This window comes from Netta rufina (genome assembly GCF_964035555.1).
Source record: "Netta rufina genome assembly, chromosome: 3".
Classification (NCBI taxonomy): domain Eukaryota; kingdom Metazoa; phylum Chordata; class Aves; order Anseriformes; family Anatidae; genus Netta; species Netta rufina.
In genome coordinates, this window is record NC_140125.1 from 121,227,468 (window position 1) to 121,250,037 (window position 22,570).

At 42.9% G+C, this 22,570-nt stretch overlaps 1 protein-coding gene across 3 annotated transcripts in view; it reads left to right on the forward strand.

Annotated features, from left to right (window-relative positions):
- Positions 1-22,570, forward strand: part of DTNB (dystrobrevin beta) — a 192,626-nt gene that overhangs the window by 119,011 nt on the left and 51,045 nt on the right. For 2 of the 3 annotated variants that reach the window (XM_084285383.1, XM_084285382.1), the window contains 4 exons: positions 7,053-7,138; positions 8,827-8,940; positions 14,159-14,255; positions 21,306-21,326. In XM_084285383.1, coding sequence (XP_084141509.1) covers positions 7,053-7,138; positions 8,827-8,940; positions 14,159-14,255; positions 21,306-21,326 — 318 coding nt within the window. The remainder of the gene's footprint in view (positions 1-7,052; positions 7,139-8,826; positions 8,941-14,158; positions 14,256-21,305; positions 21,327-22,570) is intronic. The other variant, XM_084285381.1, reaches the window with a different exon arrangement.

A 22,570-nucleotide genomic window follows, 5' to 3' on the forward strand; every position in this document is an offset into this window, starting at 1 on the left:
TTAGGACCACCAGGCTCTAGGCAGCTAGAGGAAATAAATGAAATAAATGCCATTCTTGAGCTACTAGAAAAGGCACCCAAAATTGCAACCTAAACACAAAGACTTCTTCCCATCATAGAAAGAACTGAATAAATAAATAAATAAATAAATAAATAAATAAATAAATAAATAGTTTGTGGTTAAAAGCAGCCAATCTTTGTTACTGCCAATGTGATGGTCATGTATTTTATTAGTTTCTGTGAAATAATGTGGTTTTCCTCTCAGGTCTTTAGCGGTTTATAAATCAGTCTGAAAGGAGACCAGTAACCAGAATGATAACAGAGAAAAAAGGAAGACTGAAAGAGAAAACCTAATCAAAGGGCTGTAGAGGTGGTGGGAGCAGAAAGGTGCCTGGGAGTCAGATTTTCTGGCTTTAAAGAGAAAGTTAAAAATGACTTGAATCAAAGCAGCAGAGAGTGGAAGTTGTTTATTCAAACAACTGTAATTTATCTATCTTTGAACAACCAGGTCTAGTGGGAGGTGTCCCTGCCTATGACGGCGGGTTGGAATTAGATGATCTTTAAGGTCCCTTCCAACCCAAACCATTCTATGATCTAGTGCACAAGGCTGAAAATAGAGAACTCTAATATCTTTAGATTTGATAGAAATATGAGTTATAGGACATTCTGAGGGTATCTTAGAAGAAATATGGCTTTACTTTTTAAGATAGGATTATTATTTATCATATGTATGGGGAAAAATGTTCTGAGACATTCCTGTTTACAATCCTGCAGGAAAAAATACTCAGAAAAAAGTTGCAGCTCTGGAACCAGCAGGTGATGTGTTTCCAAATTGGATTTTAATAGAGAGAACAAAGCTACCTAGCTTTGTTTATTGATTAAAGGAAGTATTTTTCTTACACCCTTTCTAAGAGAACAGTGACCTGTGAGGAATCTGTAGAGGGTGGAAATGGCAAAACAAACAGCCTTGCTCTGAAGTATGAAAATTAAAGCTGAACGTGGCTTTTTAAAATCCGATCGTACCCCTTATCTCTATGCAAGTAATAGTTGGATGCCATGGATGTAGATGCTTCACATGCTGTCAGCACTCGCGTTGATGAGAACCGGAGCCCTTCGGCTCGGTGGCTGCTCGGAGGGCTGGCTGCAGGCAGTGCCCACTGTGGGCCACTTCAGCTTTGCATGAGCCTTCTTGGGCAGATGCTCAGCCAAGTCATTTAAAAAAAACAAATAGTGGATGGAGTCCACTCCAGATGGAGTCCATTGAGGCAATTTGTTCCAATCTGTAAATTCATCTACCGATAAAAAGATTTTCCTGAATCTTAACGTAATTATTCCTTGCTTGGTTTGAGCCCACTAAGCATGCTCCTACCTCAGGGGACATGAAGAATAATATATCACTTCCCTCTTTGCAATAAGCATTGTATATTTAAAAGTTCGTATGTTGTCTCCTCTCCCTCTTTTACTCTCTTCAGTCTTTCAGACTTTCCTCATTGTCATTATTTATAGACCTCTGGTCATTCTCCTTGTTCACCCTGTCTCTCCAGTTGACTCTTAGCTTTTTTTGAGTTACACTCAGGCTGGGAACAGTAGTTCATCTGGGTTAGAGAACGGGGTAAGTCACACATGATAGCACACAGCATCCCCTGTTTCAAACAACCCATTCCAGGACTCTGCAAAAGCACGATGTTATTGACCACGTTTGGTTTGCAAACCACCCTCATTTGCAGATCCTTTTTTGCAGAGCTGATGCCTTTATGCAGGTGTTTATACAATTGACAGGTTAAAAGTAAATATGAGAGTTTGCACTTGTCTTGATAGAATGCAACCTATTTCTTCAATTTCTAGAAATTCTCACATAATTTTATATTTTGTGTCCTCTAAAGTCCTATGAGCTTGTCACAGTGTGATACAGTCTGCAGATGTGAAGCAAATACTTTATAACATCTTCCATGATATTAATGAAAATATTTAATGTTACCAGATCTAAGAGAAAAGCTGTAAAACCCATAAGGGGATGTCAGAAGCACGGCTGAAGTGAAAGTGTATCGTTAATAGTTTTTCTCCTATATGTAGGATTATATTTTTACAATGGAAGGCACGTAGTTTGCTTTAACATGATTTCTTCTTAAAACTCCATGTAGACTGTTACTTAGCCTATCTTCCAAGTAGTTCCTTGCAGTTCTATTTTGTGTTTTCTTTCCAGGAACTAAGGTTAAGCCAAGTGGTCTGTAGTTGTTAGTTCCTTCTTACATTGTTTGCAGATGTGAGCTTTATGGATACCCTGTTCTGGCCTCCAGAGCATCGCCTTAAGAAACTTAGTGCTTTTGGAGGTGAACACAAAAGCTCTGAGGCTGCTTTAGGTTTATGTAAGTACCAAAAACTAAGTGCCCTGATGAATTTCTTCACACCCCAGCTACTTGAAACGTCTAAGTTGTCTGCATTCAGTTTTGTAAGCAGAGTTTTTATCCCAAGCTTGTAAATTGCATGTCCTGGACAGTTAAATTTTTTTTAATATTAGACCATCGTGTTTGTTTTTTTGTTGTTGTTGTTTTATATAAAGCCTAACCCAGAGAGCACAAATAGAAATCCCAGGGGTGCTCTCAGGCGCGAGGCTGCACCTTGCACTCCTGCTGGCAGGAAGGATGGAGCGTGCGGCCTCCCAGGATGCCTGTTCATTAGGGAGGCTGGCACCGGAGCTGTGTCTTATTACCCAGTCAAGGTCAGATATATTTAGAATTGTCAGACATTTTCTGGACAAGCGTACTAGCAATTAGACCTGTGTCTCTGTTGTTTTTTCTAACAGGCTCGGTGCTGTCCGTGGCACTCTGATACTCTTACTTTCTGGGTATGCAAAAATGTAGACTCTTCTTCTCCTGAGTTCACGATGTAGCACAGATTAGGTGAGAGATAAGTGTGATTTCTCAAGATCGAGCACTCCTGAGCGTACAATAGACACTTAGGCTTTGTGTATAGCATACTTATCACACTTCTAGTGCCCGCATCTGTAATACTGAGCTCTCTCACCCACCCGAACAGTGCAGCTGCTACAAACCACCTGTTGCAGATGGTTCTCAGCTTAAGGTAAATCCCAAACCATGCTGAGAATTTCTCAGAGAGATAGTTAGGCTGGGCTAAAAATATGTCAGGGGCCATACTAAATATCTGCTAATGTGGGTGATCAAATTCCAGTGCCTCTGCCTGGTGCTTTTTAAGTCACCAGCACAGGAATCCCCTTTGCAAATGTTCAGGCTGAGCATCAGATGCCATTCGAGGACTTGGGAGGTTTAGATGTTGGTGAACAATTGGCAGCCAGATTTTTTTCTGGGTTTCTTTAGCCTTGAGAAGACTCGTATGAGTCGTATTATCTATTTCTGCATGATGGTGGCAAGTCAGCTGACAGAGCCAGACTTTTTTGGGTGGTGCCCTCTGAAGGGCAATGGACATGAGATTGATTTCATTTAAACAGGAGAAAACGGTTCCAAATGGCAAGGGTGCTAAAACACTGGAACAGGTCGCCCCTACAGGTTGTGGAGTCTCTTTCCATGGAGGTATTCACACGCAGCTGGATGATGTACACTTACTGCGTTCAGCTCTGGGGTCCCCAGCACAAGGACACAGGAGTCCAGAGGAGGCCACAGAGATGATCGAGGGGCTGGAGCACCTCTCCTACAGACAGGCTGAGGGAGTTGGGGTTGTTCAGCATGGAGAAGAGAAGGCTCTGGGGAGACCTTATAGCGGCTTGTCAGTACCTAAAGGGGGCTGCAGGAGAGCTGGGGAGGGACTCTATCAGGGAGTGGGGTGATGGAACAAGGGGGAATGGCTTTAAACTAATTAGGGTAGGTTTAGATTAGGCGTGAGGAAGAAATTCTTTACTATGAAGGTGGTGAGGCCCTGTCACCAGTTGCCCAGAGAAGCTGTGGATGCCCCATCCCTGGAGGTGTTCAAGGCCAGGCTGGATGGGGCTTTGAGCAACCTGGTCTGGTGGGTGCCATCCCTGCCCATGGCAGGGGTTGGAACTGGGTGAGCTTTAAGGGCTGGAATGGTCCAGCCCAAACCATTCTGTGATTCTGTCATTCTATGATGTCCTGAGTACCATGCTCTACTTGACTGCTTTGAGCAGGGGTGTTGTATTAGACATCTCAAAAGGTCTTTTCAAACCCCAACAATTTGGTGACTTGGAGTTATATTTAAAACATAACTAGACTCTTGGAAGCAATAGAACAAATAAGAAAATACTGAACTGTCATACAAAATGTACACTGCACAGTTTCCAAATGACCTCTCGGCTTGTGACATTTGAGTGAGCAGCATGTGGGATGCACCTCCTCTCAGAGACCATGCAGGTGAAATGGGACAGTGACATCAAACATAGGCTCAGGTTCCTGTGCAGTCTTGTCTTTGCTCCTGAGGGCTTGAGAACTTCAGGTCATGAGGGTGATTTCAGGCTTTGGACGGCGTTTCTGAAGAAAGGGATGAAGGACGAGGCTGTTTTCATAGGCACAGTGCTGCTTCGTGGCAGAACAAGGTTTCCGTGCCTCAGAAGGAGCCCCAGGAGCCCCAGAGGAGGCTACAGGCAAAGCATGTCGCCTGCATTTGTCCTCCTAGCTGCCGGCAGCAGGACACGGGGACACCACAGGATATCAGCGCTGTGACTCACCATTTTGGGGGAACCAGCCAGTTATAGCAGGTGGCATCAGCACAGGACAGAGGTCTCACAGAGAGGTCACCTCAGAAAGGACAGCGTGGTGGCAGTGCTGCTGCCGACACTGGAGGCCCCAGCACTGCCTGAACATCGCGGCCCTGTTCTGGCTCCTTGGCCCCCCGGCCCGGTCTGGGAGCAGCGTGCACCCTGTGCCCCCAGCTGCCGATGGAGAGGGCCCTTTCTGACCCTGCCACCAAGGGGACGGTGCTTCTGCACTGTTTTCTCTGGTAGTCATGTTTTATTTTCTCACGCTGTTTGTTTTAACTCTCAAGCTGTTTTGGTTCTTCTTGCCCGGGCCCTGCCTTACCCAGCAGCTTTCACACTGACAATTTCCACGTCATTAGGAAACTCCCGAATTAGCCATCAGATCGCTCAGGAAAGCGCAGAAGACCAGCTTGCAGTCGTGTCACTCGAGCAAGGCTCACTTACCACACACAGACCTCCCCACCACGTGGGTGTCGTGTTGCCCAAGGAGAGAGCTCTCCATGCTTCAGCCAAAGTCTGGTCGTGGTTGTGTCCAGGTATGCACGGTGAAACAGCCCAAAGCGTAGCAGTGTGTGCCCCCTCTGTCCTGGGGCTGCCACTGCCCACCTTGTGGAAGCAGCGGTGGATGCCGAGCCCTTCATCCATCTGCTGTATTTTTTACCAAATACTTTCCGGAAGTGGTTGTGAAAGTGTTTTCTCAAACCAGGAACCCAACCTGAGGTCTTTCTGAAAACGCTGTGGTAAAAATCTCTGAAATCTTGAGATCAAATGAGAATGAAAAGGCAAAAACAGAGTGCCGAAACTCAGGGCTCTTGACAAAGCCCCGGAGATCTGCGGCTCAGCACAGCTGCTGCGCGGCGCCTTCATCCTTCTGGCACCAGCGGCGCGGTGACTGCCAGGTGCCCTTTACCCACTTCTGGACTGTTCGGCCACATCCAAGGCATCCTTGTGGTAATGTCATCAACGTGACGAGCTCAGAGTTGAACTGCGAGGTCCTTCTCCCCGCTCCGGTCCCAGCGCACACCCAGTGTTGGGTGGGTTGGCAGCACTCGCAGCATCTCCTCCAGTAGCACACTTCTGGGGATACTGACACCCCATTTCCCAAAAATGCGGTAAGAAGTACAGCACTATGGCCTTAGTCGTCTGCACTGCCAAAATGAGTGAACCCTATCTATGCTGGAGCCAAAGACAGCCAGAGTAAGGAAATCAGAGGCAGTAATGCCCTGGTTCCAGAAGCAGACCCTATGTTCTGCCTTGTTCCTCAGCCATGGACACTTGTCCTCAGCAAAAGATGTCTCCCCAGCTCCAAGTTCTCCCAAGGAGAACTTCTTGTGTCTAATGGCCAGGATGGTTTTGAGTTGCATGGGACCTCCTAAGCAGCATCTTAGGATTCCACTGGAGAAATGCACTGAACCAGGACAACCAGGACCAACCATTCTTGGTCCTTGTAACCAGCTTCTTCATCCCGCAGCCCTGCTGCTAACAGGTTCTCCCACAAAGTACAAATCCTTGTTTAATTGCACAGTGCTTTTCTCAAGTGATGGCTGCTGGTGAAAAGTGTGCCGAACACAAAGAGGCAGTGAACCTTGATTCCCATTTAGTTATCGTTGAATCCACAAAAGCTAACAGCACTGAAAGACTTCATTTAACCCCAGCGTCACTGCTGAGTTGATGAATTGGAAGAAGGGGAGAAACTGGACCTAGAGAAAGCACGAGAAATTGGTATCAGCTTGCTGCAGAAGCTGTTTGAAGACCTTGCTGTAAAGATATTTCTGTCAAACTATTTCTAAGCATTAATGACACTACATTGTGCCAATGTATTATAAGAAAAAAATGGAGAACAGGAGTTAGTCACGCCGTCAGCAGTGTGTTCTGATGTTCGACAATGGTATAGGTATCCTGACCCTAGCTGTAAGTTATTTTAACTTTTCTTCACTCACTGACATAATGGAAGGTCAATGTTTCACTAAAAGACTTTGTGATAGAAGGTGTAACTGCATCTCTTCCCAGGGAAGCCTGTCTGTGCTTTAAGAACAGGTAGGTATGCTGTATTTTTTTCTGAAGGTCTTTTAAAAAATGGCAAATAAAATTCCTCAGACTGATGGTGTTAACAGATGATTCATAGCGTAGGCAGAGGTACCCATAGCCAGAGTCCTATGATTTCATGAGTCCTAAAGCAGTATTTCTGAGATCAGATGTGCCCCAGCAGTCCAGCTCAGCACAGCTTTTTTAATAGCTTTGCAATCTGGGCTGTTAATATTGTACTGTGGCAGTCAGGAAACATGGGACTGGATCCAAACAGTGTCATATGTGGTTAACAGGTAATGAATACTGTGTTTAATTTTTCTCTGTTCTCCATCCACCAGCCTCGCCCACCAACAGACCTGGGTTTCAACTTTGATGCCAATAAACAACAAAGACAGCTGATAGCAGAGCTGGAAAACAAAAACAGGTAAAAACCAAGCTTTGATCAGTATTGTTTAAGGAGCAACATTTGAGGAGAGAAAAGCCTTTAATCCTATGCTTTGTTGTTTTTAACTGTTTGTATTATATTAACCAGATTGTTTTCCTAGATCTTTTGTTGAAGGGTGTAGCTCCCTCATTAACCAATTAGCACCATGCTGATGCAGCTGCAGTGCTATTATTTATTCCTCAGGGAGCAGGTTGATCTTTTTAACTGATCTTCTTGAAATCATCTTAACCAATACCAAGTATCAGCATTGCTGCCCTCAAACCCAGCAAACATCACAGCTGGGTAAGCCATTCAGGTGGCAGCAGGAAAATAAATCAGCTATGTAGTAGAGCAGGCAGGTTGAAAGGCTGGGGTGGATAAATATAAGTTGGGAAAAAGGAGGATTTTTTTCCTTTTGCTGGAAGACAAAAGAGTCTGAGGAAATTAGGAGGCCTGAAAAAAAATAGGAGATGGACTGTAGGAGCTGATTTCCTCCTCTGGTTCCAGAGGGGCTGTTAAGAGATAACTGTTGTAATACTGCATTTGCACTTACCTTCTTCGCCACCCACACGCCAAGTTCATGTCCCTCTGCCTAAAAGAAAGTAAGGGGGTGCTGTTCTGAAAAGCAGGCTGTTGAGCAGTTGCAAAAGCAACACTGTATTGCCCAGCCAGCCAGCAGGTCACCTCGGGGTCCTGGTGCTGTGCTGGCCTCACAGCTACACCCGGGTCTCCCTGTGCTGGGTGCGTGGGCTTGCATGGCCCTTGGGCCTTGAGAATTGCCAAGGCAGCCTCAGCAGACCAGGTAAATAGATTTAGTAAGGTTCATTTGGAGGAGTCCCAGTTCCTGGAGAGTTTGTGTACCTTGATCCTTGTACCATGTGAGTGTCATAGTTCTAGTACGCTACCGAGAGAGCCTGCAGGTATTTGAAATTATTCATTAAGATCACAGATAAGGGAGATCTAAATCAGTGCTGTTATGAAACTTCATAAGGAGAGCAGCTTAAAGAAAGAGCAAGGGGGAGAGATTTAGAGATTGTAATCTTCACTCTCAGATCAGAAAGATTTTATTTCTCTGTTAATAAATGAGTCCTGAGCCGCAAGGGATGCATCTCCTACCCGCAGCAGCTGGGAGCACGTGCGACGCTGCGGCTGCTAGCTGCTTGCCTTCCCTTTGTGAGGCCTCGGGGCAGCTCGTCTCTGTTCCTGTGAGCTGATATGGCCAGGAGCTGGTGCTTGGCTTACTCCTGCTGCCTGCCAGGAGCCTCGCGAGGCTGAGTGGGAGGCCAACCAGCTCCAGCCCTGCTGCCGGTGCCTCTGCTTCAGAGCCCTTCCGATGGAATATGTGCAAGAGCGGGTGGTGCTGAAAATGGAGCTTCTTCCTCTTAGAGCAGTCCATTAGCCCACTGCACACAAGAGGTTTTGAAGAGACCTTGCCAGCATATGGCATGCGAGCAATTTCATGCTTCTTATTACTTAAGTAATAAGCATTCTGTGTGTATTACAGCAATTTGTAGGACTGCGCTAACTTACCTGTCTCAGATTTGAGTCTGTGCCAGTCATACATGAACAAAACTGAGTACTTAGGCTGGAGTCTGACAGAAAGAGTGCTTGAAGGGTTATAACAGTATTTTAAGAGCAGTGTAAAGGTTGACCCTATTCCTCTTTAATCTTTCCTATCGCTGATATAGAGAGATACTCCAAGAAATTCAGCGTCTGAGACTGGAGCATGAACAAGCCTCGCAGCCCACACCCGAGAAAGCCCAGCAGAACCCAACTTTACTGGCTGAACTCAGGCTTCTACGGTAAAAGAAATATCTAAAAGCTTGTCTGCATTTGGTACCGTGGCTGATCAGCCCATGTGGTCTGCTCTGTAGCACAGACAATGCTAAATGTTATCCTGGATGGCATAACAGCAGTGTATCTTCAATAACCCTAATGTTTTACTTTGAACTGCTGAATTCTGACGACTGACAGCATATTAGAATTTGTTCTTTTATAAGTGGATTTAGATGTAAATAAAAGTCTCTGAAAATGAATTCTTTGTATAGTTCAGAAAACTGTTTGCAGAGAAGAAAAATAGTTTAACTGCTTTTTATGTATTGTACAAAAGGGTGGAGTTGAAGATAAGTGTTAGTTATTTGATTAATCACTGAAACTATGAAAATTCATACCTACAAATATTAAGACACGCAGCCACAGCTGGAGAAAGATCTTGAAAGCCTCTTCAAGTTTACATTTTTAAGTAATAGAGAAATTGTCAGTATTTACAGAATAAAATGTTTCAGAGTTTGGATAGTCACAAGTGTATTCTCTGGCTGTATTTTATTTCATCTTCCATTGCTAGTTAATTTCATAGCTTAACTTTCAAAAGTGGTGTTTGTAATCTAAAGTACATTTTAAAATTTGAGCTCTTGGCAGCAACAGCTCTTTGAAAACTACATTGTATTTTATTTGCTGGGGTAAACTTTTTTTCTGTCCACTTAGGAAATAGCAAAGTTGTTGTGCTTCCCATTAATGCTTAAAGGTTTTCCATAAAGTGCAGTGTTATTGTAACGGAGCTGCTGCAACTGAAGGTGGTGTCTGCAGAGTACAATTCTGTCCCATACGGTGAAACTTAAAGCTTTCAAATTCTGTCATTACTTTTTCATACAGAATGTGCTACATTATGGTACATTTCATATCTCACTGGTATTTTCATTCTTTTATCTAATGATAACAGTGCAGAGTTTTTCTAGCTATGTGCTTTACATAGCTATGTATGTATTCTTTAAATGTTTAAAAACTGGGGAGGAAGCAGAAGATATCAACAAATGTTATGCAAGAGCTGGAAAAAAGGATATTGCGAGGCAACTTGATATGCTGTTTGATCCAACAGAGAAAGATGTAATAGGCACCAAGAGCTTAAATTGGAAACAAGGCACATTCAGACCACAGATAAAGCACATGTTTTTTGAAGTGAGGCAATAATCTCAAGAGCAGTAAGAGCTTCCAGTTTCTTGATGTCTTTCATAGAATCACAGAATGGTTTGAGTTCAAAGGGACCTTAAAGATCATCCAGTTCCATCCCCTGCCACGGCAGGGACACCTCCTACCAGCCCAGGTTGCCCCCAGCCCCATCCAGCCTGGCCTTGGGCACTGCCAGGGATGGGGCACCCCCAGCTCCTGGGGCAGCCTGCACCAGGGCCTCACTGCCCTTAGTGGTTAGAGTAAATAATTTCCTCCTTATATCTAATCTAAACCTGCCCTCTTTTTGTTTAAAGCTAAACCCCATTCCCTCTTGTCCCATCACCACACCCCTGACACAGAGTCCCTGTCACAGTCTCTCCCTCAGGAGATTCATTAATGTAAAAAAGGTTGAATTACAGCGTTGTACTTGGAGGGGAGTGAGAGAGCAGTTGTGGTGGAGTTCAGCTGCCTAGCAAGGTAAAACCACCACAAGCACGTACAAACAGTCAAAAATTATCATGATTTCCAATGTGTCCTTCTATATCACCCAGGCTAGGAAATTTCTCCCTAAATTCTCTTACCAATGGACTAAGGGCATCCACCCATTTCAGACAGACATTTGAGCTTTCGTTTTAGAGATGGAGAGAATACCACATCCCCTCATACTGTTAGTGTGCTCGTCAGTTAGCTTCTGTGCTGTGTCTGTGCTCAGTGGGCTAGGATTGTGCATGTTATTTCTAACCTTCGTATGCCTAGTGCCATTTTCCAAACCTTGCCTTTCTCTGTGCTTTTGTCTGCTGAGCCAAAGCGATCTTTTTCAAAATTCCTGTCTGAATGCAAGTTCTTAGAGATTTTGACTCCTTCCCTTCTTCCTCTCTTCCTGCATCAATGACTTGAATGACTTCGACAGGCAGGAGGGATGGGCTGAGAGGAACCTCATGAAGCTCAACAAGGGCAAGTGCAGGGCCCTGCACCTAGGGAGGAATAACCCCAAGCACCAGTACAGACTAGGAATGACCTGCTGGAGAGCAGCTCTGCAGAGAGGGACCTGGGGGTCCTGGTGGACAGCAGGCTGGCCATGGTCAGCAATGTGCCCTTGTGGCCAAGAAGGCCACAGTAACCTGGGGTACATTCAGAAGAGCGTTGCCAGCAGGTCAAGGGAGGTGATCCTGCCCCTCTGCTCAGCCCTGCTGAGGCCTTACCTGGAGTGTTGTGCCCAGTTCTGGGCTCCCCAGTACTGGAGGGACATAGAACTACTGGAGCAAGTTTGAGGAGGGCTATGAAGATGCAGAGGGGCCTGGAGCACCTGTCACACAAGGACAGGCTGAGAGAGCTGGGCCTGTTTATCCTGGAAAAGAGAAGACTGAGGGGAGACCTCAGAGGAGGTCTACTGCTTGGAACCAGAGGTCTCTTTCAACCTCATTCTAGGATTCTGTGATTCTGTGAACTTCTTCAGTCTCTCCATACAGCAGGTTTGCCAGATCTCCAGCTTGCTGTCAAGTTCTTCTCAAGTCCTCTGCATCTCTTCTATATATAAGCTGCAGGGCTGGCTGCAGTGTCTCCTAAGTAGTCACTGGTGCTATAGATAGAACTAATGTTAGCTTTCTTAGCACCACACATCACTCTCATTAATAAATTCAAAGCACACATTAATTTTCTTGACTGCATAGCATCACACTGGAAGTTCACAATTGGGTTAGCTGGGATGGCAACGTACTCACCAAGTCACAGCCACCCAGGAGCCCTTCCCCAAGCCTGTGTGAGCGGTGCCTGATGACCTTGCTTTCAATAACATTTAAGCACACATTACCAAATCATCTCAATTGCATGTGTGAAGGCAAGAAAAAGTTAATCCGTGGAAAATCAGCTTGTCACAGGTTTAAAAATTTGCAGACAACACAGCCCATAAGGATGAGTCAGCTCTACCACATTGTTGGCAAAGGTAACCTTGGATGAAGTAAGGCTGCATCTGTCATCTTACACATTTCTGTCCTGTTGTTCTTAGTTTCTTCTGCTTGCATGTGCTCAGGATGCTCATTTATACACAGGTGCCATGGATCAGTTTGTTCCAGGCATATGACTCAAACTGCATCTCTCCATTTCTGTCTCTAGAGACTGACCTGTCATTTTTATCCTATAACATTTAACACCTTTTGTCATTGACAAACAGTTCCTCTTTTTTTCTTCCCTGAAATGAAAAAAAAAGAAAAAAAAGAACATCAGCCAAAATCTGATACACACAATGATGTTGATTCTTAATTAACAATTACATTTGGAGAGCTGCACATATTCAATATGTTGATTTTTACATTATTTGTAATTGTTTACCAGAATGTTCTATTAAATAACTATAGAATAAAAAGCTACAGAATTTGAACTGATCTACAGAAAAGGGACAATATAAACGTATAGAGCTGTGTTTTTCATGCTTTTTTAGCGTAGGAGGCTGTAGCGAGGTGGGGGTTGGTCTGTTCTCCCACGTGCCTGGTGACAGGACAAGGGGGAATGGGCTAAAGTTGCGCCGGGGAAGGTTTAGGTTGGATATTAGGAAGAACTTCTTTACCAAAAGGGTTGTTAGGCATTGGGATGGGCTGCCCAGGGAAGTGGTGGAGTCACCATCCCTGGGGGTCTTTAAAAGACGTTTAGATGTAGAGCTTAGTGATATGGTTTAGTGGAGGACTGGTTAGTGTTAGGTCAGAGGTTGGACTGGGTGATCTTGGAGATCTCTTCCAACCTCGATGATGCTGTGGTTCTGTGATTCCAGGTGACCACGCGTATATAATCATCTCTTCAGTGCCTCGGTGGATTTTTATCTATATATATTGGGGGGGGGGGGGCATTTAATAACCACATTAATCAAAATACAAAAAGAGTTTAAAGATACCATGAATAGCTAATCATACTATAGTGCTCATAATGTTCTGTTCTTTTAAGAATCTGTATAGAAACTGGTTAATTCTGTAATGCAGCCTTAACAGTTTCCTGGTTGGGGTGAATGCTTGCTGTATTCCGTATCCACAGTCACTACAATAAAAGCAAGCCATACTCAACAGATACAATTCGTCTGATTAAGAGGCCTGTTTCAGTTCCAGATTCTGAAGTCCAATTGGTGCTTCTAAAACCTGTTGGTTATTAAAATTCCTAGAATGATTTATCCGTTGTACATCATGTAAGAGTATAGATAAGATCTAAGGCATTTAAAAATTCAGTCTTCAATATGTGGTGCCTTTAACTTTGGAGGAAGACATTATTATGTCCACAAAAATAACTGTCAAAGACTAGATAAGCCTTTCTCATCTGCTTTTTCTTACAGTTATTTATTATTCCCAAGTTTGTGATTTGTGGGGTCCAGCATTTTTTAAATCATATAAGATACTGAACTTCTGACGTGTTGACAGTTCGTCTTTGAATTTGTCTTTGTATTAGTTACTTCTCTGTGTTTTTTTTAAATATAAAAACGAACCATACGGTCATATTTCCTTAGATCTCCCGCAGATAGGCATCTGTAGAAATGCAGTGGTTTTTTGATGCCAAGGAGAGGGAAAGACACTTATTGCCTCCTATTCTTGTTACATGGGTTCTGGTAGAATAGAACAAAGGTGTCAAAGATCATACGTCACTCTGCTGGACAGAAATAGCTCTGCCGAGTCTCCATCCAGATAGGTGATAGCCCAGTGCTTTTCCTTTCCAAACATCTGCAGCCTTTTCTCCTCTTTTTTTTTTTTTTCTTTCTTCCCTCCCATAGTTCATTCTTACTTGTCTGAAAGCTCTGCAGGATGCCTGGCTCTGACGTTAAGAGTGTTCTTAAAAGGAAGCTGGCTTTTTTTCTCAAAATACAGTGCTTTTGAAAAAAGCTTCCTACTACCAAGATGTTAACTGTAGATTTCTGGATTTTAAGTGAAAAGCATGATTTTTGTATTTAGGTTTCATGGTCATTGTACGGTATTTTGCAATATTTTTATAAATTGGAAATAGGGGGGAGTGACAAAAAGCAGTTATATCTGAATTTCCTGACGTGGTTTTGAAATACCCAAAGTTTATTTTCTGAATTTTTCTTTCATATAACTTGAACAGGCAGAGAAAGGATGAACTGGAACAGAGGATGTCTGCACTCCAAGAAAGCAGAAGAGAACTGATGGTGCAGCTTGAAGGGCTGATGAAACTGCTCAAAGTAAGCCATTTCATGTCAGAAATGCAGTGCATCCTTCTCTCCCACAGGTCTGGAATTCACTATTGCCGTTCTGAGATTCCTGCTTTGCTGTTTTTACCATTATAAATACTTCATATAGAATACAAGGAATTTGCAAAAAGTCATTTCCTTACTGGCTCTGCATATTGGTGCAGATGGTTAATGAGATTTCAGGTTCGTATGCTGCTCTTTTCGTTAAAATATCAAGAACATGTAAGAATAGGAAGGTTTTGGAGAAGAATTAGATTTGGTAATAATCTACATGCTGTTCTGGGTAACAATTCAGTTCTTCTGAATTTAACTGGAAAATAAACAGGAAACTATAGTTCCTGTAGTACAGAATATGACTCCCCAGTGGCATGGCAGTGTTTCACCAAGCACTACTACAGTAACCTTCGATGATTGTAGATGATTTGTGTTATGATGGTGTTAGTTCTGATTTGTATTGCATGATATTGTTTGGATTTCTGTTGAGGGTCCATTATTCTTTTCATAGCGTACTGCCAGGATTGAGCTCATAGTTAATTACCAAAGTTTGAAATATTACTGTGTGTTTTTTCTTTCAATTCTTTAAACTGGACAAGAGCCTCATTCCATAAAATGAATGGGAAAACGTTGTCCTTATTCAAAGAGTTTTTGATCTAAGATGCAACAAAGATACAATACACAGTGGAAGAAATGGGAGAGGGATCACAGCAGTTACAGTGACAGGAAAAGCACAGGGTTTTATGGTTTAGCTATAGGCACCTCTTGATAGTTCTAGAAAAACGTAGAGCTTGTCTGCACTTGAAAATGATAGTTAATTCACATAGTATATAAACCTGAAGTTCAGTCACTCTTTTCTTCAAAACACTCAATACATAATACAATTCACTTGTATTCTGGAATAAGAAAGGCTATGATCAAATACTCTTTAGAGGTAGCTGTTTTTTTGTTGTTGCTGTTGTTTTTTTTAGCTTCCCCGTGCAGACGAGCACATGGCTAGAATTAATATTTGGGAGGTATTTTTTTATGCCAGTGGTTCTGCACACCGTAATTTTTTTCCGCTCAGACAGTTAACATCCGTCTTCTAAAAATATTGAAGATAATAATTTGCTAAATTCAGCTTGACTTCTGCAGACCCTAATCCCTTGTGAGTTCAAGTGTGAGTTTCTGAAGATGGGCATCCAAAACTGAATTATGAATTTCAAAAAGTACAAAAAGTTGTTGCATCAGAACTGGTTTGGTTCTTTGTGGTTGAGATGACCACAGCCTTAGCATTTTAGCCGTTATCTTGCACACACAATCAGCACAGATATTTTGCTTTAAGATGGTGACAAGCTCTGGTGCACGTTTTTCTGTAGCCCCTACTGTTTTCAAAGCACTCATGAGCCTTCAGACATGAATCCTCCCAAACACTACCTGGTGTGAATGCTGTCATCTCCATTGGGTTGAGTGGCTGTTCTGTCATCCGGCCTGACTTTCTGCTCTTCCACCTTGAAAGCCTTGAAGGCCAGGCAGACTAAGAGAGGTGCACTACTTGGAACCTCTACAAGCAGCCTGCAAAATTTCATCTGCCCCCTAGCCACGGGTGAACTGATGGCCGTACTCTCCTGGCCATCATGTTCCCAACTCCTGACTGCCCGAATGGTGTGTGCAGCCTCTTGCTCAGCTGCTTGGACAAGGGAGCATGGCGTTGTGTGGAGCAGCAGCAGATGCTGATATCAGTAACTCACTGGTGAGGAGAGCAGAGGCTACAGCAGGATACTGCAGAGCAAAGGGAGCACGTGGGCACCAGTGGCAGCATTGCAACTGGGGAGATGGAGGAGGGAGGAAAGGGCATTGCAGGAGGGGGAAGGGAACCATAACTGACCCCCATCTGATAAACCCGTGTTTTTAGGACCCATTTGTTAACTTTGAACATGCAGTCCACTTCTACCAGAAATTACAAGCTTGTTAGAAAATTTTAATGACATTGCTAGGCGGTATTACACAGAAGGTTAGTTTAGAAGCCGTCTCTTACTAGACTTTTCATTTATAAATCTATTGTCTTTTCATTAACTTCCCCAGTTTCCAAAATTGCTAAAAAACTAAGGGCAATGATGAGGCAGTACAGCAGGTGCCTAGAGGGGCTGTGCCATCTCCATCCTTGGAGGTTTTCAAGGCCCAAGGGGACAGAGCTCAGAGCAACCTGGTCTGAGATTACTGTCCTGAGTAGGAGGTTGGACTAGAGACCTCCTGAGGTCCCTTCCAACCTGAGTTATCCTATAAGCCTGTGACTGTTACAATTATTTGGTTTTACATGTTGCATAATATGGTTCTTTGAATTTCCCCCTTATTAGCTCTATATGGAGCCTGCCAGCTTGTCTTTGATGAAAGCATCTTCCAGAAAGACATCTGTTCCTGAACTGATGAAATCAAAAATGGAAAATCCACTGCCAATGCAAATTTGCTTGCACAGTTAAAAATGTATACCTTATTTTGAGTTTTAATGTATTTAGCTTCAGTTTGCACACATGGGCTCTGGTACATGTGGTTCTTCCTCCGTTAAATCAAGGAGTTCTTAGTGTCCCTGTTTTTCACCCTGTGCAGATACTTACTCCTCACACTGACAGCACTCCTCAATCTTCTTTTTTAAAGCAGTTGGACAGGTAGAGTTCTGCTGAGTTTTTCATAATACTGCACTTCAGTCTTTTTTTTATGATTTTATTTGCCTTCTGCTGATATTTAATAGTATTTTTTAAATTGGGCAAAAGCAAACTGTGTGTTGATTTCTTCTCTGACTCTAAGCAACACTATACAGGGAGTTACAAGAGTAGTTTTATTATTCTTCATTGCTATTTTCTTTTTTGTGCCTTTCTGCACCAGTGACAGCTTTTTGAATTCTGTCAGTTATCCTGTTCTTACTCCATGAAATGTGCTTTGTTTGTTTTGTATAGTGCTAACTGGTTAACGAGAATGTCACAATTAAATTTCTTCATATGAAAATATATTACATCTGTGCAGTTCCTGTAGAAGCCAAACTTGTAATACATTCAAATAAGAAAATCAGATTTATTTGGCAAGACCTATTTTCCATGAAGCTATAAAGCTTCATACATTACTTATTAGTTGAGTCTTGTATCAGCATTTCTGTTTGAATCAATTAATGATACGGCAAGATGTTTATACTTAATTGTGTTGTCTTATCTCCCTTTTTGAATATCAGTGCAAGACAGCACAACCCAGTCCTTGGTCCCTTCTAGGATCTGTTAAAAATTGCTTTAACTGGACCAGATAACTCCTCATGCAATTACTGTAAGAGTTTTGGCTGCAAGCTGCCCAGGCCTATTGATCTAAAAATAGTATTTCTAGTAGATACTCTTTTAACACGTTTTCCCATTATTGGTGGAAAGTGTTTCACTCTTTGCTGACGGAAACTACAAGGGGAAAGTACAGCGTCCTCCTATTACTCAGACACAGAAAAGAAATACTAATTCCTATTCCCCTATTAAGAATTTTACCATCACTATCAAGAGCCAATATACACCGCCTCGAGGCTTTGTTTTGTTTCTGATATTTGTGTTCATTTCAAAGACTTCTTTCTGGCGGCTTTAGCCCTGTCAGACATGAATTTTTAGTTCAAGTTTTAGCTACTCTTCTAATTTGGTGCTCTTAAAAGTTTTCATTTATAATTTAGATCAGCTGTTAAGCTTTTATGTTTTTTCCATTTTCTTATACAATATTTTCTGCATTTTTAATGCCACCGTCATTTCAGTATTTAGAGCTGGATTCATCTTACCTAACTTTGGTGATGTGAAAGTCTGGTATCTCAGCTCCCTCTGTAAACAGGAGAGAGAGGAAAGCATGCATTTGGAAGGACACAGTTGTTCTCTGGAGGTTCGTTTATTTTTTCCATTAAATATAGAAGGAGCCCAGATGATTAATTGATATTGGATGCCTTTGTTTTCAATGGGTACGTTAGGTAAGATGAACCCTGATCAAAGCAAGAGGAGTTATCACTCTAATCTACTCTGGTGATTTATCTAACACTATTTTTAACAGACTTCCTTTACATCTTTGTTACATATTTTTATCTCTGCATTTTCCTTCATTTTCATTTATAACTTCACTACATTCTGAAAAAAATATTCAGTTTAAAGCTTGGTCCAGGCAAGTTCTCATCCCATGGTGCTGGGGCAGGGCCTCCAGCTGTGAGGGCTGACCCGTGCTGTGACGGCGGCCTCGGAGCCACAGAGGGGCCCTCGGCTGGCTCGGCTGTGTGTGGGGGCAATCGAACCCCCACGATTTGTGTCCCGCTCTGATGTTTGTTAGCCAGCACAGCCATCTGCCCACACTGCTGCAACATGCACCCGGGTTGCTCTTTGCACAGTGTTTGCTTCTGAACCATTTATTTGTTGTTGGCCTCGGGGTGCGCTTCGTGCTGTGGCACTCAGGAGGCCGCAGGTACTGGGGTGTAGGCACCTGTGGGTGGTTTGTCCTGAAGGAGTTCAGGTCCTTCAGCTCTTCACAGTGTCATCAGTGGTGTTTTGGCTGCACTGTCCAATGCTCTCTGAAACCCTTTGAGCCTTTGAACTCCGGGCCAGTCTGTTAGCGCTGGGCAGCGTTCCTCGGATGGCACCCACAGCGCTGCCCAGGCGGCCTCCAAGCACCATACAGACTTAGCAAGCACCATCTTGGATAAGGCCATCCCAGTCTGGGTGATGAGAGGTGACAACAGCATGAACGTGCAGATTACACCAGAGAGCAGGCCCACGTGCAGCTGAGGTGAAGACCAGGGCCTTGCGCCTGAAGGGCTCCTGCAGCGGCCACCATGGTGCTGCCCACGGCTCTCATGTCCCCTGGCAGCTCCAGTTACGCAGAAGTGGATCAGACCCTTGCACATGAGAGGCCTCTTATCTGCCCCAACTGCACAGTGGCCAGTTATCTGCCAGCGGTGTCACCAGTGCCCCCCTTCAATGCTTGTTATCTTCTCCTCATCCAGGCTGCGGGCTTACCTTTCTGTCTTTTCTTCTGAAGACTTCTTTAATCACCTAGTGCCATTAGCTGGCACTCTTCTAATAAGTAGTCAGCTGTGATGATTGTCTGTCTTCTTGCAGGGTTTTTGCCTTAAGCTACAAGGATATTCAGCAGACATATCCCATATCACTTTTTTCCATTTCCTCAATGGTAATTTCCTCACTAGCTGATTTGATGATTTATCTAATAACTGCTCAGTTCTTCCTAGCAAAGCTCCACGTCTCTTGAGATTTTTTTTTCACATCTGTAGTTAATGCTAAAGCCTCATTTTTCAAGCTAACAACTTTTTTGTAGAGTGGAGATCATTTAAGATCTTTTCCCTGACCTGGCTCACCATCTGGTCCTGTGAGTCCCCGTGCTTGTAGAAGGAACAACTGGAAACATGTGGGAATGGGGAGGGAGGGCAGCAGTGGCCTCTGCAGCCGATGTTGATTCATGGTTCAATGACACCATGCCCTACATCTGCTACATCAGTGCCTAAATGTGCACCCGAACCACCCCACATCTTGGGAGAAAAAATAAAAATAAATATAAATATATCTGCTCAGAAATGTGGAACAATGTGGTTATGTTACTGTACATCTCTGCAGTCACTTCCAGTGTATCTCTGTAGTGCCCTCAATGCACAGTCAGGAACACATCTTTATCTTTTGGTGTAGTGGTCAGTGAAAAGAAACTACTCCAGATTAGGGGACAGAGTCTGGTTAGTCCTACTCAGACAGGAAATAAATGAGGGAAGGTGGATGAATGGGTTCATAGATCTCAAGGTCAGAACTTCTATTCCATTCAAAGTCAGCAACTTCTATTCCATGAATTTTGGTTCCATGAACTGAATTTCTGGGGAGATGTGCTGGGGAGTGGTCCTGCTGCTCACTGCACTGGCACTCCATGCAAAGCCACTGTTGGAGGGAACACACACTGTTACCCTGAAAAAGCTGTAATTACTAATTCTGCAAACACAAGAGTACTCAAAAAATATGCTGCCTACCTATCCTTCTAATGCACACTGTTGCTACCCCACCACAGCTGCCATGCTCCTCCACACAACCAAGCCCACATGACAGAACAGCCTGTAGAGCTCAAAATGGTGTTCCCATTGTTATACTGCTGAGGACAACATTTACGAAAACATTTGAATTGTGAAAGAAACTCTCAATATATGATATTTTGCTCATACCCAAAAAGGCATGTATAGTTGAAGTTAGTGTGATTCTGCTGGCCCAGGAGGATCATAGCATACATTTCTCTGACTCAAAAGCTGATAAATTCATCCATGTTTCACTATTTTTGGTCTTTCAAATTAGCGGTGGTCCATACTGATAGTAGTTGCATTGCAACAATGGAATTGTTCTCTCTTTTTGCCTACTCCGTATCTTCGGTGTTTCTGTCTCCCAGTTTCTCTCCTCCCGTTCTAGATCTGATTGCCTGCCACTCTTTAATTTGCCCTTTTGAAATCTGATCTGCAGAGGTCACTGCAGGTCCGGTGCTAGTGGTCACTCTGTGATCAAAAAGGTGATATTTTAGCTCTCACGTTATGACGGTTTTGGTCTTTGTGATGGCAGATTTGTGCATGCAGGAAACCAAATGCAGTGCATTGATTGCACACTTCAAAGGGTGTTTCCAGACTTTTGAGGGTGGTAGTCTGGTATTTCTAGACTGAAAGTAAAATTGTCTTGAGGACAACTAGAGAGTCATTTCTGAGTCTAGGATAGGAAGAGAAACCAGTACAGGTTCTGCTTCAAGCAAAGATCACAGTAACATCCATTCCACGTTTTCAACTTTCCCAAATACTGGTGGCCATTTTAGATGAATCTTCTTTTGAGAATGGAACAAATTACATCTTTGCTTTCCCACCACAACAGTTACATCTAACTTCTGTGTTTCCGTTTGTGTCTACAGATGTTTCTACGATTTGCCATGTTCTGTTCTTTCATTGGATCTGTTATAGATTTTGTGTATGTATGTTTCCTTATAGTACAATAATTAATCTACCCTGTTTCTCTCTTCACCTTTTTCTTTTGCCAACGATTATAGGAAGAAGAGCAAAAACAGGCAGTAAGTTGACTTCAGTTTGTAGGTGATCTAACTTTTTTTCTTACTGCATGAAAATACAATTTTCTGTTAATTGGCTTGTATGTATATAAACCACGGGATGTCTTTCTCACATCTGAATTTGAAAGCAGCCTTCATGATTATCCAGTAGAGCATGTTTTTGTGTATGTCCTTAAAGTTATTCCGCTATCACTTTCACATTGAGCTGATTGCCATGGGTACACAAGCGGTGACTGTATTCATTAGTTTTTTATGGAATTGTGCATGACCATCCAGGGTTGAAATGTGGGTTCTCAGCTGGCTTCAAAATTTATTATCTCAGAGATTCTTTAGAGTGCTTTCCATACTAAGAAAGCTTTCTTGTCTCTTCAGGTATCCTTAATTTGCCTCTTTGCCACATGCAAGTCCATGCATGAAAACTAATTAATGACTTAATATTCTAGGCATGGATCCATATCATTCAATCATGATATAGTCTCCTTGAATTAGTCCCAGTATGCTCATTGTAAACAGGATGAGTAAACTAACAAGAGACAAGAATGCATTTACTTTTTACTGATGCTCATTTTCTCTGCCCACCTATTAAAATCTGAATCCTGTGTTAATTTCCGAATCCACTCCAGAGGGAGCCCTTTTGCTTTTCTCAGAAATAACCAGATGTTCAGTGTCTTCTCTCCAACAAAACATTTTTTCAGCATTTTTGAGCATGTTTTTCTTTGTACACAAAGCATTAATGAAAATTAGTCCTGTGTTTCCCATTGGCTTTATTTTGTTGTTGTTAAATGTTGTCAGATATATGACATGCATTGGAAATACTCGTGACTTTTTTTTTTTTTTTTTTTGTAATGACATATATACTTCTGGTTAATTTCAATTGCTGAAAACACTTCAATACTACATGTGCTGAAATTGGCTTTTGGTGACTCCTGGATGGCCATTTATTAAAATACTGTCATCAACTTAAAAAGAAGATGGTGGTAAGTGTGCATCTTCTGTTGGAGCCTAGTTCTTCTTTAGTTGATGCTGCCAGTGAAGATTTATCCCTGGGTTTGCTAAGGCACCTTGCAGAAATTCTTTGGCTTAATGAAGGGACCAGATTGCAGCATGTGGCAGTGATCTTCAAGGAATTTCCTGGAGAAGGGAAAGCAACCAACACACCACAGTCCCTGTCCTCCCACTTCATACTGTGCAAGTGGAATGTTGTATCGCATGTCATTCTCTTACCCAGCATCACTGCTAGGAATAAT